Source organism: Stegodyphus dumicola, chromosome X1 (genome assembly GCF_044657685.1).
Source record: "Stegodyphus dumicola isolate Sdum_Otavi_A_Nest chromosome X1, ASM4465768v1".
Lineage (NCBI taxonomy): Eukaryota > Metazoa > Arthropoda > Arachnida > Araneae > Eresidae > Stegodyphus > Stegodyphus dumicola.
In genome coordinates, this window is record NC_140780.1 from 58,619,812 (window position 1) to 58,639,471 (window position 19,660).

The 19,660-nt window shown below is 31.4% G+C and overlaps 1 protein-coding gene across 1 annotated transcript in view; it reads left to right on the forward strand.

The window, feature by feature from the left end:
* The first annotated feature begins 203 nt into the window (after nucleotides 1–203).
* The window catches only part of LOC118195124 (uncharacterized), a 114,834-nt gene continuing 95,377 nt past the window's right edge, over nucleotides 204–19,660 (forward strand). The window contains exon 1 of the mRNA XM_035366372.2: nucleotides 204–989. Within this exon, the coding sequence (XP_035222263.1) occupies nucleotides 855–989 (135 nt within the window). The 5' untranslated portion in view covers nucleotides 204–854. The remainder of the gene's footprint in view (nucleotides 990–19,660) is intronic.

Genomic DNA, 19,660 nt, shown 5'->3' on the forward strand with positions numbered 1-19,660 from the left:
AGGTCGCTCGAAATACATATGCCCAACATAATAGGAGACATCGAATGGCAATGATAGATCGCCAAGGCTAGCGAAACGCTGCCAACTGAAAATCCCCAGGCTAATTGTGCTAACCCCAAATCAAAACTTTCCGTATCTCATCCAATGACGAATAGTACGGAGGGAACGTCACTTTCTGCGTCACAAACTCCCCACCCATCCATACCACGATTCGATCCTCAAATCAGCCGCAGATGAACGCGCCTCTGAGGAAAGTTGTAAAACGATTTTTTTCTCTCCAAAAAATATCGTCTTCGATAGTCGCGATGCGCGCCATTAGAAAGTTTGAAAAGCCCCAAATAGCCTAGTTCAGTATATGTTCCCCGAGGGCGAACATACCATTCGCCCATGCCGTACCGCCGCGAAGCGCCGTCCGAAGCACTCATCTCGGCCTTCCGAAGTTGATTCCGGCTTAGGCTTAGGAGGAAGTTGACGGAGTTTTTGAACATTGCCGGCGAGCCGTCAGTGCTTACGCCGGTTGAAAATCAACCCACATTTTGCACGTAATTGTTTACGGGGTGAACAAGGAATTGTTGGCTGCAGTTTCTCAACAACTTTAGGCAAATAATACGTCTGCAGAAAAAAAGTTGGTAAATTGGATTGTATACATTGTGATATTAAAAAAAAAAAAGATTTATCAACAGTTCTGTAGAAGATTTAGAAAGTGCCGTCACGTGTTACTGGTGTCACGAAATTAAAGAAACAAAACTTTAACTTTTTTTTTTTTTGCAATTGTGACAAATGCAGTCGACTGGCAACGTTGATTTCGGCCCTGCTAGCGGGCCGCATTATTACTTACGGTAGGGCATCCAACAATGGATGCTAGTTTTTACTTTGTGCATCCAGATGACAGCAGTCAAGAATTAGGTGATCAAATTGTGCCAAGTTCAAAATTAACTTTATCCCGACAAGCTCAAGATGTGTCTCATCTTAGTGCCCCTGTGGTAAACGTAAGTATTCATATGCTTATTATAATTTTTATTTTTATAAGAAATTGATTTAGAGGAGTGGGACAAACTTAGTAAAGACCTGTACTTGTGTAACATTAAATTTTATTGCAAATCATCAGTGCTTTTGATGCCTATTTTCTGACCAATTCTTTTCTTTTTTACTGTATTAATGAAGTTTAAGCTTAATAATCTTTGTTTAAGTCTGGTTACTTTTACAAAATATGCATATATCCATGAACTATTTTAAATGCAAGAACACGCTTTAAAAAGAAATCTACAAGGCTTCTTTTCTGCTGTCACAGTTGCAGATAAAATCTTCTAATTCGGCGGATATCAAAACCTAATTAAAAAAAAATTTTTTTTTGGTGGGGTTTGTTTAATAACTTGTTATTTCAAATGACTGCATTTCAGAGTTTTCATCCCCCATGTGGACTGCTGAGAGTTATTTTTAGTGAGCTAGATTAAAAAATATTAACTTCTAGCACAGAATGGCATTGAAGAGGATGAGTGCATTTGCAGCTGCATAAAAATCTGCAAAATTTTAGAAATGAAGACCCAAAAATTCAAGAAAAAATAACCGAGTTCTTTTTTCTTTCATAAAGTTATATTCTGTTTATCTCTTTTCATTTTTCTATTTGGTAGTAAAGACCCAACAATTGAAATAAAAAAATGTATAGTTTATTTTTATCCATGAGTTCTTAAAAATATATTTAGTGGAAGGCACTGCATTTTTTAGATGATTAAAGACACATTTTTTATTGTTCTCTGAGATCGGATTATTTTTCGCATAATTAAGTTTCAAGGGGCAGAAGTAATTAAAAAATAAATAGCTAAATATATTTATGTGAAATTCTCATCAGAGAAAATATAATTGAGACAATCATTATTAAGTAATGCTTGTAATCCTTTTTAATGGTGCTTAGATTCTTGATAGAAACTTTTATATCTATAATATATAAAGTTTTTGTCTTTGATCATAACGTTCTTTGAAACACAAAACTATATTTTTAAAACTTCCTTACAGCAACTTCAATTCCAGCATATGCAATGAAACTTTCGTAAGACTTCACTTTGCTCATAAATTAGTACGTCATGAAAGTTTCCTGAAATTAAAAAATTCCATTTCTTAATGAATAATGAGATAAAACTGCCTGCATAAATTATGTTGGTACTTAAAAAAAAAAGCATTTACATACTCGAGCAACTGTAAATGTAGTGAGAAGAGAAATCATTTTCTTGAGAAGCAAGATTTCACGGCAGGTGTTCCCGAGTTAAATTTAAGAATCCGTTCCAGCTATTTAAATGTCGAACTTCCCTGAGGAGAAAGCCCCACTGAGGAAAAGTTAAATGCTTTTCGTTTAACATATAATAAAAATTAAATCCAAATTAGATACGGAATATAGTTTGTTATTTAGTTAAGAACTGAGAGTTTCGCATGACTGGTTTTTCTTCGAGAGATTCTTCTGTACCTCCAATTAATTCTTAAATGTACATTTTAGTACATTATTAAATTTCTTAAATGTCTCTTTATGAATGATCACTTTCCTATCAGAAAGCATACACATTATCTTTTCAATTGTGTAAAAAGTGCGCGTATTAAGAAAAGTTCGTCGTTTGAATGATGTGCGCATGAATCAAGATTTGTGGTTTCTGCGCAAATTCCCCCCCCCTCTCTGTTTTCTGCGTATTCTTTCCAGGAAATATTTTAAATACATTTTAAATACAAATGTCACTTACTTTGAAAGAATTGCCTTATATTTCATAGCTCTAAATCTTGGTAAATGCACGTATTAAAAAATATGTACTCAAACTTCATTCTCAAGATTAAATACTAAGCAATTTTAAAAAAATGAAATTTTTAATTTTTAATACTTAATGTTTGATCGAAGTTCTGTCATCTGATTTATGACAAGAATTTTTTTTTTTTCTTTTTTTAAGAAATGGAAAATTTTCATCTCAAATGCCCCTGTTTAACTTTTAGGTATGCTTTTAACTATCACCAGAAAATGCATTATGAGCCTCAGCCATCGTGTAACATTTTTTCAGGAGGAAAAAAAGAAGCACGTGAGCTCTTTTCTTTAAACTCCGCTCTATTGTATCTATGTTTCTACCCTCTATGCTCTAGGTGACGGATGGAACAAAGGTACAATTTATTGCCATTTGAAACTGACATTTGTTGTACGTAGTGTGAGTTTCTCTCTTTAGGCGAATGCCTTTCAGGTGAATCCAGTTTTGTCTGCTTATTTGGAAGTCCAGTTTGGCCCCTACTATACGAATCACCTTTTACTTGAATTTGCTTTAAAAAGGCTTGCAGAAATAAATTCACGATCCACTCCTTACTTTTGTGACCAGAAACAGTTATTTCAGTTCATTATTTTTAAGCCGCAGCTTTCCTTTTTATTTATGTATAAATGAAATCATATTATTAGGCTGTAAGTATAGACATAAGTCCTACGCGGTTTCAGGGCCGGATTTGCAAAATTGTACGCCCGGGGCAAAACCTGTTTACGAAGGCTCCTCCGCCCCTCTAGTTTTTTTGAGCGTAGTAGATGTCGCTGATGTAAGTTATATTTCTTGTGAAATATATTTAATATAAAATATTTAGTGTAATAATCTATGATTCAGTATTTTTCATTCAAAGCTATTGAAAAACTATACATTTCATCTTTTTGTGCGTTTTGTTTTCATGGTTTCAATTTAATATGTGCTGTATAAAATATAAACTTGCATCTTTTAACCCAGGATTTCGTTTTTCTAAAAGAAACTGGGAAGAAAAATGGGAGGGACAAAAGAAAACTGAATTGAAGCACTTAGATTCTTTATCATCTAGAATTAAAAAGATCAGTTTCTTTGAAACATGGAAAGATTATTACTTTTCATGTATATTACATGGCATTTATGCATTACCTTAAAAATAATTTTGAAATTGTTTAAAATATCATGTCATACCCGTTCATTATAAATCATACTTTAATAATCTCTAAACTGAAAGTGTAATTCTGTGTTTCTGTCAAAGTGTAATTAATATTGCATTTGTCAGTAATTTCAAAGACCTAGTTTGACTTTTTTAAAGAACGGAACAAAACATACGGTATGAAGTTTAGCGTTTTATTCTTACTCCCACTTTTATATTTTAAAAACTTAGGGTTAATAAAATAGTTGTTTCATATACTATAGGAGGATTTGGAGACTCGCTTAAAAATGGAGCCCCGGGGCTTGTGTCCCATTTACCTCTGTGAAAATAAAATAATCTCGACGTTTATTTTGCCACTCCACTTTTGCTTTCCTTTCCGCTTAAACTCTAGCGGACAAATTATTGTTTATTTATCTTACCAAAAATGCTAACTGCAATTGATTGAAAAATTTTTAAATATGTGGAACCTTTTCTTTGGCCCCAATATGGATGTCAGTTTGCAATTTATAGTGAAAACCATTGCGAATAAAGTTAAATCTTATTGACACGTGTGACGCTACTTTCTGCAGGACCTTGTGATGTAATAAAAAGTGAAAGCAATGTGTTTGAATCTGAAATATGCGTATTAAATACTCGTTTCATTAACGAAGCTCTTAATCTCCGCACTCCAAGAACATTAATATTTCCGCATATCTATTAGTTATTTACCATTTAACAGAGGTTTCCATATACTCTTCAGATTTCAACAAGATTATGGTTAAAGGGCCTAAACAGGGAGTTATTACTCTTAGTCGTCTTTGAATTGTAGACCGGAATCCTGATTAAAATTTTGTTTAGATAAGCATATCTGATTCAGCTTTCAGGTTATATTATAAATATTGCTATTTTTAATTTTTTTTTAGTTCTAGTGATAAACTCTGACAGAAAACCGTCAGAGATGATAAACTAAGAATTTAATTTGCAAAAGGTACCTTCAGATACACATCTCAACGACTTACCAACCCTACCATACTACATATTTCTACACAGTAGACATTTTATTGCAGACTACACATTTTAATGCGCAAATGCAACTAGCTATATCAAACTAAATAACTTATACCTGTAAGCTTCGACTTTTGCCCCCGTCAAGACATCAGGTATATATATATATGTCTTTCTGAATTCAAATTTCAATATAAATATTTTTAGCTAAGTGTGCATTATGTTATAATGAAGTGCATTTCTTACGTACTTCTGAAGATAAAATGTATATTTTCGAAGCTCTGAATAAAAGAAGAAACTTGAATATATTTCACTTTTCAGGTAATGATAACGCAATTTGAAAAGTGTAATATTTTACAGTTTTACTTATCATCCAAAACTCTACTCTGTAATATTTTGCAAAACAACAACTGCTTAGGATGAACAGTTAGAAAGAATGGATGTAAGAGCTTAGAAGAGGAAAATTGAAATACTTTATGCACGATTTTCAAGAAGCTTGCAACGCCTTTGTCCTCATTGCTACCTTCAGAAAACCAAATGTAATATCGAAGAATTTTCAAAGTATCTTTGTCTGGCTAAAGGAAGCTTTATATGGTCAGTAATAACTACAAGCGACCTCATGGAAAGTAGACCGATGTAGGTAGGTTAAACGCCATTCGAACTGATGAGTCTTCAAAATCTTTTGATAAAGGTAGTCATCAAAACAAGAAATGCAGTGTACGAGTTTCTTATCTTTATCAGAGAACTAACTTTGAAGCTTATGACAAGAGTATCTGCAAAGTTGATCATTGTGTTGTTGGAACTTTAAGATGAGTCAGCCGTATTTCTACTAATCTCATTTTTTATCACTCACACGCAGCTTTCTTTGAGCATCGTGAGGTTAATTTTAAAAGGAGCATTTTAGAATAATAGTATTAAATGCTTGCTCGGTTTCAAGACCATTTCAATTTTAATTAAAATTGACTGGCCGAATCTGCGGAACGCGTGTTTTGAAAAGATTAATAGCTCAAAATCTAGCTTCCAGTGTGTATTCAATATATTTCACTAAGCTTTAATAATGACTAGGGACGTATTTCTTAATAATAGAAATTTGAAAACTGTAGTATAGAGCTATAAAGGGTGAGCGGTAGCAATACTTACATGGAAAACATAAAACTATGTAACGTAATGGAAAATTTCTAGAAACTATAGTTGAGGGTTTAGATATTATTAAGCTTAGGAAAACGAATCGAAGAACATGTTAAATGTCTTTATTTATGGTAACTTAAAGAAAGAAAAAGAAAAATCACCTTCCTTAGATTAACAAAGACAAACGCTTTACGCGCAGAATTTGTTGTCTGTATTTTACATACAAAATTATTTTTCGAGACCACAGCTTTCAAAGTTGTATAGCTAATAAAAATAAGCCTCATTACCACTGTTTTATTCTGTGGTTACCCTAGTTTGTTAAGTTAGTAATCAAAATATTTTTGCTGAAAATTTGTTGCGAACTCTATCGTAATAATTTTAAAAGTGCTTTACCTATTTTGTCACAGAAATTTTCTTAATAATATAACGAACGGTTAAAGTGATAATTCGAGATAACTTTTCTGTAAATCTGTATATTAGCTCTAAAAGCAAAATTAAAAACATTTTAGCTCGAAGTCTGCCAGTTAAATAACATGTAAACGGTTCAAGGCAATGTATTTTGTTGATGGTGAATGTTATGTCTAAAAGTCGTACCGTGAGTCATTGGTCTCGGGCGTGTCGAAAACGGTTATCTGGTAATCATTTTATTTCGATTGATATACAAAAGATACTTTGTAACCCTGGGTGTGGTGTTCGAGAAATATTCATTGAATTAAAAAGACCACGAGGGTATTGAATTAGAACTTTCAACTTTAATGTTCAGCTGTCATTAGCATGCTTCATCTTTAATTTGATGAATGTCACAAGAATTTGTGTGGGATTGTAATTTTTTACGTTGTTGAAGTGAGATTTTTATATCGTGTGATATTGCAAATATACGCAGATTATAAAATGACGATTTTGGATAATCAAATTTCTATAGAGAATCTTTAGCAAAATAACTATCTTTGTTTGAGGAGATCTATAAAGCGCCTCCAACTTATCAGTGTCTGTCGATAAATTCAAGTATACTATAAATTTCTGTCAAAAAGTAGGCAATGTAAAGGTAATCTGTTGGATTTTCGATCATGTTTTTGATGAGCTATGAACAAATTACGCAGCCTCAAGGGAGTAATATAATGAAATTATACTTGTAATAGCAGGGTAAGAAGCAAGTAAGTTTTTACAGAGTAAGATTTGATAAGAGTATTTATTGCTACATAATTCTAACCATTTAATGCATCTCTAATTTTGTACTGCTAAGGTCTCAAGTAAAGCTGTTAGACCGGGGGTATCTATTATTTTGAGCCCAGATATTATGTTTTACGTTTTATTCATATATGTATATGTATTAAATTTATATTTGGTAGTGAACCTCAAAATTTAAATTATTTTTTAAGCTAAGTAAATTTTTTAACACATGAGTTCATAGTGGGTAAATTGTATAGTCATAGATTTTTATTTAAGATCATTATCTTTATTACTCGCAAAAAGCATTCATTTTTATTTTCGAAATAAATTATAATTTATAACTTTTACGGTAATAATGTTGTGACATGTCATCAGAATAAGGAAATACATATTTTTGTTTTAATTTTTTAGCGTTCTTTTTTTTCTTTTAAAGACTGAAAGCAAAAAATATAAATGTCTCATTATCATAAAATCTAAAAACCAGACCGTTATGAGGTATTTTAATTATATCATTTTGACATAAATTATGCGTGTAATATTTAAAAATTTGTATGATGTTACGACCCATAAGGAAATGAAAGCATATTAATTAGCTTTTTTACTTGTAAAATTTGATAATTACTTTTTTATTGGTGAATTAATGCGTCTTTCAAATCGAAAGTAAGCTGAAAATTATCGAAAAGTAACTTGTGAATTATTTACCATCTGAAACACATTCACTAATACTGCTATGTTATCTTATTATTACGCTAAAAGGATAAATTAATTTAAGTTTTTATTTCATTGTAATATCGAGAGGCCCCAGCTTGTCAGCAACTGTGGTAATGACCGCTACTAAGTGTGAATTTACACAGAAACGTAAGAAGGGTTTAAAGCCCTTTTTATTCAACTTTTAAAATAACAGATGCGTCCACTTGACGTTCACAAACTACGCCGACCCGGCAGTTTAACTGAAACAGAACGTAGAACTGAAAAATAATGACTGGATGAATAAATAGCGAGATCATTATCCACGAGGCTCTGAGATCTTAAACTAACCTAACCACGTTCTAAATTACCGCTGAGATTCAGCGAGCTTACTAATTAAGCAGTTGAGAGATCTAGCAAAATCTGCCGAGATAGGCACACAGGCCGACACGCGCGGTTCTAAATTTCTACCGAGCAACATTCACATTCGCGATTCAAGAAGCACACCTAGAATCTCGTTTCCTTCTATTTAAACTCAACTTACTTCTGCTAAAATTTGAATATACTGCACGCTCTACTACAATTTACATACTCTAGCATTGGCAATTCTAGGGCAAAGTAAAGGCTAGACAGGAAAGATAACTTAAATGCTAGTTAAAAAAATTTATAAACCCTACATCATTAAAAAAGTCATCATCAGTATAGCCTGTAACTTATCAATTTGCCAATGGCTTAATATGCAGACTTGAAGTTTTTAAATAAATGCAGAACAATCATGCCCAAAATTTGTATATATGCGCTCCTGTTTGAAACAAACGAGTAATAAAAATTTGGCGTCTTGTCTTTCTGCTGTTCGAAATAATAATATGCCAATCAGTCTTCAAGAGTTCAAACAGGAAACTTTCCCCCTGCCTGAAAATCTATGTTTTCTTTTACAGGATGAGATCATCGCTTTTTGCTTTTCTTATTATATTGTAAAGATGCTGAGTAATTTAATTCTTATTATATCTAAGAGTGATTGGAACTATTAGAACAGATAGTATTAATCAGAATTATTAAGTAATATAATGGATGATGATTTTGTTTTCTGTAGTGTAACACTTTATCGATGAAAGATTTTTGAAAGAAAATATGTGATATTTAGGAAATTCCGAATATAAATAAATAGTCTGAAATTAATGCTAAGCTAAAAGAGCACAGCTGCATCTTTCCTTCACCTTCCCTTCACATAATACTATTCAAGACTTGATCAAATTACAGTTTAAGGTTGGAGTAATTGAAGTTTGAAGCCATAATTAATTTTATCTTGAGAATTTGCTCAGTGATAACAAAGCATGGAAAGGAATTTCGAATAATTATTAATAAAAGTAAACTTGAATGAGCATTAATTCTGAAAAATCCTAATTTGTCATTGTGTTTTGGATGAATAAAAAGGTAATTTTAGTATGAAAGGTTATCATTTAGGTGAAGCGAGCAATTTTAAATGGAGAAAAATTGCAAATTCTTTTGTTGTAATTAAAATTTATTTTTCGTTTGTAGTGTCGCTATTTCTGGCGCTTAAACTTCGATTAATCTCTATTTCAATGGGATTCTATATCTCTAGAAAAAATAAAATGAAAAAGAAATTAAATTAAAATAAATAAATAAAAAAGCCTTGCTTTAACATATTATTTGGATATGCCTTTCGTTTTCATCTGAGGGTGGATACATTCTGTCCATTCTTCAGTTTGAGTTTTAGAAGGTTTCCTAGAGGTTTAATTCCCGACCAAAGTCTTTCTCCTTGTTTAAATTTTCCAAGTTTCCCAGATTTAGATTAGCTGCCACCAATTTCATTCTCAATTGAAATCGACGCCTTCCTTGTTACGGGGCGTTCTGCTCTGCAATTACTAAACCGCAGAAACAGTAATTTTCATTTCAGTTCACTATTTAAACACAAAACAGCCATAAACCTTGCTGTTAGATTTAGCATCTAGATCTAGAGCCATGCATATTACTTCAGTGTGATGGATATTTACGGCGATTAAACGGATCAAAATGATTTGTATGGTATGCTTATGCAAGTCCGTAAAACATGCGATGATTTTTTAATAAATTTTTATGATTATTTATTTGAGTGTTTAGAATTTGTGATCATTACTAAATTATTTAATGTCATGAAGAGTGAAAGGTGGTGGTGTATTTAATTACGGCAAAGCACACTAGGGCTATCTGCCAAAGGGGAGGGATGCCTTTCGTGGAGGACTTTCTAAGGGAAACTGGCTCGTATACACGTTACACATGGGGAAAACCACGAAAACACCCATGCAGCCAGCCCGTTCGCGGGATTCGAACCTCGGACCGAACTACCAGTGTTCAGCGACTTTACCGCTCGGCCGCTGGTGGGCCCTGAAGAGTGAAAGAGTGCGCTATTTAGAATTTTTTTTATTTTTTTTTTATTTATAAACAAAATTCATAAACGTTTTCGTAAGAAATATTAATGGAGCAGAAGTGCTCTTTGTAAAAAGCATTAAATGTAATTACTTATTTAATTTGAATACTTATTTAAGGGCTTATATGTTTTTGAGAAAGAAGTAGCAGATTTATAAATACGAAAGCTTGCTATTTGCACTCATCTTACAGAAATTTCACAATGCTTGTGGAGTAATGATGAAATTGCTGTTACTTTTGAATTCGCTTTACTTTAAATACGTTATTTGATTGTAACAAAATGTCCTGTTGCGTCTTTGTAATAGAGTTTTATCGTATGCGATATTTAAATCACAACAACAAGCTTTACAGCAAGTTTGATTTATATACAATTGCATAAACTAACAATGAATGTTTCTTAATATACTCTGTGTCAAATTTGAATAGTTCCCTAGAGCTATTCAACCTTATCTTGCATAATACAACATTCATTACACACACAACATTCATTACATTTTTATTCTGAATTATGATGACTATCATTTATACCTTATCTTAAATTTCCATAAGACCCCATTAAAGCCTCACGGAATGTAAGGTTAGCTAAAAATCATTATAATTCATAAAAAGTGCTGAAAAATCTAATAAAAGAATCGAAGAGCTAAAAATTTCCCTTACTAATTTATTTATTCTCAAGCAATTCATACAAAATCGCATGGATGAAATTAGAAACTAAAACTTTGGAATTCTGTACGCGTAAATTACGAATATGGTCCAGATGAAAGGAAAAAAATGTATCCTTTTTAACTCAATTTAGCAAAATTAAAAAAAAAAAAAAGTACTATATGAGCGTTCTTTTAAATAGTAAAAAAAAATAAAAATAAAGTCTCAATAGACGCGAAAAATTTACCCCGAAAATTTATAAATAAAAGCAAAATATCTAAGTATTTTTAGTAATTCATGTAGGAAAAGAAATTTCACCGAGCAGAATCATTCTTCTAGGAAAAATATGCAGAAATATTTAAAAGGAGGTTTTGATGTGCACGTGTCTTCTCAACATTCTAATTGGTGTCTAATTATAGCCATATAAATTCTCGCTGTATTTTTAAAGCTCGCTATATACTTCCAGAATTAACCAATATTTTACATTAATCTTCAAATCTGTTAAAGGAAGATTTTTAAAGTTATGTTATAATACACGTAACTTTTATTTGCACGAATCAATCGGATTTGTAATTATAAAAGTAAATATCCTACAACTTTACGCTCATTATTTTGTGAAGTGAAAATTAGTTTTTTTTATTTGTATGGATTAAATGATGCAATTTAATGCAAGTAATTGAATCTATTTTCACATTCATAAAATATGTTTATTAAATTTTGAGACAAATGACGCACTCGGTATCAAATGTGTTTTCTAACTGTTATCAAATATTTCGAATATAAAATTTTACAAAAATATAGAAGTTTTCAATAAGCCTGAGCATACCATTATGACCATTATTCAAGATTTTTATCTATGTGAGATATACAGGGAATGTAAATCTACACAACTGTATCCCAATTTGCATTGTGATTTCTGACAAATATTAAATTTTGGATAAAATTCTGAACCTAAATTATATAAATTTTTGTAAAGAATCTAATAATTTTTATGAAGTTTTATGTCTAAAATATAGTAGTATACGTACATGAAACTTTGTATTTCATATTACAACGTGATATGAAATTAAAGCACTGAATTTTTTTTTTTTTTCTTTTTTTTTTTTTTTACAAGTGAAATAAAAGAGTAGGAGAATCCAGTTTCATTTTACTTCATTGTTTGTTGAGCCTGAGCGTCTAACTCTATTTGTTTCGCTTTGCTTTTTTCACTTGTATGCATTCAAAGACACTTAATTTTAAAAAACTGCCAATCACAGGTACTAGAAGCATAGGAGAAAAAGCAGAGTGTCGGAAAATATGTTTTCAGTATCTTAGTACTGTTTCCCTACACAGCCACACGCACTAACTTGAGCAGCTGCAAATTTACTATACGATGCTGTTACGATTTTGTCTTTTCGTGATTGTTGAAGGTGGAATCAGCATGTCATCGTATGCTGTCATCATGAGCTTTTTGCAGTGCTACGTGCCATCAGATCCACAAAAATCCTATCACTGTTCTAGTATATTGAAATTCCTACAAACTGGGATCTAAACTCCGTTCGATAAACAACTCGAACACCGAGGTCAGCTCGAGCGGCTTTCAGGATTTTAATATTGTATTTTCTAATTCTTGTACCTTTGCTTCGGTTAAATATACATCGTTAGGATACTGTACTTTTGTACTTCATTTCAAAACTGTTTATAACATATATAATCAAAACACTGCATTTTAAAAATACATTATCGAAATATTATAAATACCAGTACAAGAGCATTATTGAAAAGACAGCAATTTTCATCATCAGGGCAAGAATTACGATAAATGACAGAGTATTTTCTGCTACGTTTTTGCTTAAGTTGCTCTTCTGGAGTTTCTGAACTCTCTCTAAGAAATCTGGACTCTCATTCATTCATATTTGTTTGATAAATGTTGAAATCTGCTAAACTGTCTTTTCAGAAATGTATTATGGTATAATAGCCAAAAGGTTAAAATAATGAAATCTGTCAGTTTCTTTCGCGGTTCAATTCGCAGTAGAACAGACTGATTGGAGGGAAGTTTTCAGGATTTTCACTATGTATATTATAAATGCGATCCAGCTTCTCTTATAAAAGTCATCTTTGATGGCGTGTGCCCGAAGGTAAGTAGTTCTCTTGTGGCTTACCATAATCATTTAACAGTATATATACTATATAAACGGAATCATTATCGGGTTAACGATTAATGGAATATACAGGGGTTCAAATAATGAAAAAGAAATGATAGCTTTCTCTGTATTTTTAAACTGAAAAAGAAAATTTCAGACAAGAAAACTGATTCTACCGTCCTGTATAATGTGAATACAAGTCTTTTTGCTCAAGAACAGCAAACCCCAAAACAAACAGTGAAAAAAACCATGAAATATGAGGGAAAAGAAAGCATTTTTTGGGGACATAATTGCAAAAAAATAAAATATTTTCATATTTTTAAAGTTGCTATTAGCCAGAATCAGTCCCTATTAATGAGATCAACTTGATTTTGATATTTTAACCTTTGATATTCTTCGTTTTCTGCTTTGCGAGGTAACTAGAAATTTGATACCACTAGTGGCCGAATGGAAAAGACTCCTGAAGCATAGTAGTTCCTTCTAGAATTTCTAATCCTTCTGAATGGGCTGCCTGTTTGGAGTATCGTGGATTTCTTAATGTAACGTAAATGTAATCTAACTCCATTTAGAAAGTCTTGCAGGACTCCGTGCCTCAGGACTTCCCTCCTGAGGCATGGAACCTTTGCCATAATCATTTCGCGAAACAACCAGTCGAAACGTGGTTGTCTTGAACTTAATCATTTTGAAATTTTCAGTATTCTGTTATTGTTCAAGATGTTAGTTGAGCTGAATATTTTACGAAGTTGCAATATTTATATTATCTATACGATTGTGTAAAGGAATAGACATAGTATTTGTATGGACATTTGCACTCTTTGCATACTCAAACTAGAAGCTTCATAATGCAAATGCATTAACTTTCGACACGTTTTTTGAGTTTTCAGAGTAATTCATTAAAATATTATTTTTACATCGAATAGTTTATTAATAAGACTATATTAGTATTTTTAAATTTTTGAGAAGAATTTTTTTATGTTAAAACTAAGAGAAAAACTTTTCTATTTTCATTTTATTTTTTAAGGAAATCTAAAAGTTATTAGTAGGAAAAAAATTTACCTCTGCTGACAACCGAATTTCCTACTAATTTTGAAATAAACTTTCTCTTAATAATAATAATGATAATAATAATAATAATAACAGCAATAACTGTAACAAAACAAGTGTAAAATTAAAAATCAAATTCAAATTTAGCCTTGGACTGTACAAATATCACTGACTGATTTATATTAAATAGTTAAACTTCTTCCTATAACTTCATTAAAAAACTAAAAGCTTGCTGAAAGTTTTTTAAAAGCATTTAAAATCACTAAAATTAAGGTAGGTCTTTGAATTTAATACTATTATTACCCTGAATAGTTCCAAAAATAATTTAGCATTACGACTATATAACTTGGCACACAAAGACTGCATTTAAGTATTATGAAGTTTTGGGTTATAATTTTAAAACTGATTTTATGCATTATTGTAGAAGAATATTTTTAAAAGGTAAATACGACAAAGGTTTTCAATTCAACCTTCCTGAGTTAAAATCTAAAACACTGATTATATTTTACCGCAAAAGAAGCCAATATTTAGGCAAAGTATACTGATTCTGTTTTCCATTTGCGAGGATTGCAAATACCAACATCACGTGTGTTTATTATTATGAATGAAGCAGAGAAAGCGTATTTGCGCAATACATTTTTTTTGATAAAAGATAAAATATGACCTGTCGGCAGATATGACTTGATATTCGTGAATGAATCGCCTTGTATTTTTCTTTTTTTTTGCTTACTTTTATCACTCAGCGATATCAACTTTATTCCTAGTTTTTTCTTAGTTTCGATACTACAAAGGGACCGGTCTATTGTTACTGCTCTATGATATTACGGGTATAAAGTTTAAGCATATTTATTCCATAGAAATGAAACCTTTTAACTTAAAAGATTATGAGCACTGTTAAGAGGCAGATTTAAATTTTGGAACACTTAACAGTGCTTACACTAAAATGCTGCAACAATGTTCGTATATCTCATGATAAGTATTGCATATCTGTTAAATATTTGATCTGATGTCCTAAGAAAACGTTCTTCGATTTTTCAAACGGTTTAGGGCCGCAAAAAGGTCAAGGCTGGTGAATATTGCATTACTTTAAGAAACTATTTTTTTTTTAATTGAAGAAATATTCTCCTGCTGGACTAAAATAGCTTCGAATAATTACAACATATACGTCTAAATTGCGTCTAAATTTGCACTTTTTCCATGTCTTATTATGTCTTGACATATTTGATTTAGCATTTTGAACTCTGATTTAAAAAAAGAAATCAATGTTTTTATTTACCTATATTAAAGTAAAACACTGAATTTACTGACAAGTAGTGAAACATCAAAAGCTTTAACTTACAAAAATTAGCTTCACGATAAAAAAATATACTAAAAGCATTTTTTACAAAAATTAATAAGCATGTATGCCTCATTTGCCTAATTTACGAGATCCCATCAACGTTTGAGCGGTAAGATCGCTGAATATTGGTAGTTTGACCGGGCCATAAATCCTGGCGAACGGATTGGCTAAAAGAGTCTTTTCTTGTTTTTTCCTATATTTCACGTGAATATGAGACAATTTTCCTTAAGAAGTCATTCACGAAAATCATTCTTTCCCTTAAGCAGATAATCTTCGTGAATGTTGCCATAATTCAAATAATAAATAATCCTTCTAATTCGCTGGAATTCATATTTTATGATTAAAAAACTAATATACTCCCACAAGCATATATTTCTTCTGCTATTAACGCAGTGAGCTCCGAATGTAATCCTCGAAACTGGAAGATCGCTGCACTAGCTTTGAAAAGAATTTTCTGTCTCCTTACAGTGCGCCTTCGTGCTGTAATTGGAAAGCTTGTCTGGCCTATCAACCCTAAGGCCATGAGTTCGAATCGCGGCAAAGGCATTGCAGATTTTTCATGTCTCCTGCTCTGGAATAAAATGCATGATGGTTTCTAAAGTGGGGTGATAATTCGTCACTTCCAATATATGGCGAGTGGTTTTCCTTTCCATTGCCTTTAAATGGCGAATAATGTAAGATTTCTCTCCCTCCTTACCTCTCGCCTCCGTGATGTAATTGGAAAGCACACCGGGCTAGCATTCGGAAAAATTTGGGATTCAAATTCCTTTCGAGAGGACTACACATTATTCACGTCTTCTGCTTCGAAATGCCTACTGAATGTTCAGCTTGCGTCTCTGATTCGATTCCTTACCATTTATCGATTTAGCTGAATGGGGGTTTCGTGGTTTTTCCTAGGGGTAACTTAAATACTAGCTACAGCCAGCTAATATTCTTAAATACTTCTCTAAGACTTGTTATAGGCTACCATTTTATTTCTAAGCTAATAAAAAGGACATTTTATAAGTAGTCTTCCAAATTTCTTTCTTACTTTTAACGTAAATATACATCAGATTTTAGCAACTTGATATGAGTTTGAATCCCGAACAAGACACTTTATGCGTTATCTTTGAGGTATAAGAATACAAAATATGCTTTTGTCGAAAGTTGGCAGGATGCTTAAGAAGGTAACTCTCGCTTTTTTGTTTACCTAAATTAAAAAATTCAATCTGTAACCAAGTCCTTCCACAGAAATGCTCATTTCTAGAATGCGTAATTAACCAGGATTTTGTAACTGCTGTAAGGAGATTTTGTAACTTTGTAAGAACATATTTATATGTTCTTCGTTTTAGATGATATTCACTAAAATTACAGATCTGCAGAATCCGTAAGAACGATTTTCTCGCTCGAAATGTTTTTCGTTTCAGCAGTGCTGCTGCCAGTTTTGTTCCTCTACTTCCTTTCATTTTGTAACGTTTTCAGTTGGGTATTAACTTATCACTGTCAAGTCACAAAATTTTTATATTACAGTTCTTATAATTAATTTTCTTTTATACTTCTAATACAAACTGGAAGTTCATGTGGTAAGTTTCCTAAAATCAAGTCACATTGTAAAACAAAAGTTATTGTTATTTGAAGTAAAGGAAATCAAAATTATATGAATCAATTGAATGTAAAATTTTGACCGAAAAAATGTAAATTATCTAAAGATGAATGTTCAGGCAATTTAGATGCAAAAATTGTCAAATTTTTCTAGGCATATAACAAGCATAAAAGCTTCATAAAGAAGTAATGGTTATCAAAGGCACTTTTCGTCTCTAAAAGCTATATATATTTTGATTATATTGAGGGGGATTTAGTTAAAAAAGGATAAGATCAAGTCAATAAATCAAGTATTCATTTACAATTTATGAGCAGTTTTTATATTCGTTTATTTTTTTAATGTATTTTTTGTATCATTCATTAGAAACACGTAAAATTCTTTATATAATTTAACTGTTTATATTATGTATTTCACATTTCATTCCAAACTCTTAGTAATGCATTATCATTTAACTGTTTATACTGTGTATTTCACATTTCATTCCAAACTCTTAGTAACACTTTTTTTAATTACGTGTTTTCTCGTTGTGAACTTCGATTCGCTTCATTATGACATAGTAACTTCAAAAATATATATATTTTATTTTTTAAATAAGCATTGCCCAATTACGCGTATAAATTTCTCTGCTTAATTTTAAACTCTGATTGTATGCTCTCTCTTCTTGTAAACTTCAGGCTTCTGTAGTTTCAGAATAGAGTTTTATGTGAATTTTCTTTTCTTTTCTTTTTCTGAAGGGAAAGCAAAATTTAGAAGACTCAAGAAAAGTTCGCAGATAATATGTATGTCCTTTGCTCGAATTTCGTTTTAATTAAAACATTCCTTTGGCTCACTGAAATAGAAACATGACATTTTCAGGAATAAAGACGATTTCTAGCTATTTTATAAGATTTATTCTTGAAAAAATGTACACTATCCTACATCATGCCTTGGGAGAATACCACAACGTTTCTTTTCACTGCTTATTTCCTTACGCCTTAGTGTATCAATTAAAAGTAGCGTTGCGACAATCGTAAACCTTTCCATGTCTTAGGAAAAAAAATTACATATAAAACCTACAGCTGAGTAGAAGCTGTTCATAATTCGAAAGTTTTTTTTACAACAAAGCGTACGAATTACATGTTCAATAGTTCTTGTAGTATTGCTTGGAAATTCATAATATAAAATAATCTATAGGGTTATATACATTTCAGAAGCGAACTCGTATTTCTGTCAAGACCACCATACGCAGAGGGCGCCATGTTTTATGTTTCATATGGACATTAAAGTCAGCACTGTAGGGGGCACCTTTGGCACTGCGGGGTACTTGTACTTCAAATGAAGGACTGCTATCCTACTGGGAGGAACTAGTTTTCGTGAAATATTAATAAGAAGAATATGGGGACCCTAAAAGGTTTTATTTTTATTTCTTTCAGTTATTCGTTCACACCACTTTTTGCTTCTTTTAAATATACTACTGTAAAGAATTTTGGAAGAAAAACTAATATTGTCAAGTATTAGCAAGTATGTTTCAAACGCTTTATGCTAATAATGGGTGTAATTTCTGAAGTTTCGTGCTTTTTGACTTCTTTTATAAATAATTTATTAAGCACTAAAATAGTGATGTTTACAAACGCAATTTTATTTCAAAATGAATTTTTCTTACTGCTAAGGCAGAGATTCACTTGAGAAGGCCTAGCTCTGTTAAACACGACTCGTTTGCTTTTGTGAATCTTTTTTTTAGGGGCAGAGGAATTGTTTTCAGTTAAAGACATTGCCAAAATTACATACTGCACATTACTATCATTGAATAAATAAACTATGTACTGAATTGTTTTAACCCCCCTCCCACTTTATGGTTCAAAATTGGTAAAAGAGAATGACATTTTTCGAAATCCTAGTTTTTGATTTTTATGGAAAATAAATCTACATAATTAATGAATGAAAATTTTAAAAAATATGTTTTGTTAATTATACAAACAGACCAGCAAAATTCATGAATCGATCTGTGATAGTATAAATAATCCGAGTTCCTCGAGTACATTTTGTATAAGATAAGAAATGTAGTGTTAATTTCCTTTATACTATCGTAAATTTCATATTTTTACTGTAAACTCTATGCAATTGTACTTGGGATTTTTTTTTTCTTATCTTTGAAGGGATTTATTTAGATAAGTAAATTCTAATCTAAAATAAGTTACCTTGTATTTGCGAAATTACTCAGATAAAGTACACTTTACTTCATATGTTCAGTTTTTACATTTATTCAAAAATTTCAGCTCCGTTAAAATCAACGAATTTGATTCCTCTATAGAGAAATCAAATTAGTTCATTTTAAACCAGTTAAGAGTAATCAATGGTCCAGACTCAAGTTCCGTTCAGTGTCTTTCCTTCAAATATAATGAATCTTTTTTGAACTCTAAAGCTTATTTCTTAATTTTTAAATGTAGAGTCGTAAACTTTCAAGTTTCTCGTTCGCTTCTCTTTCATTAGAACATTCTATAAGCGAGCTTTATTTTTGCGTTTACAATTTAATTTTTTAAACAATTTTTCTAGCTCTTGAAATTTCATTTTTCCATTCTCTGGCCTTGAGTGAAGTAAAGTCGAAATTACTATTGTTTTTATCAATGTGTAAAAGAAATGCGTCATATTTCG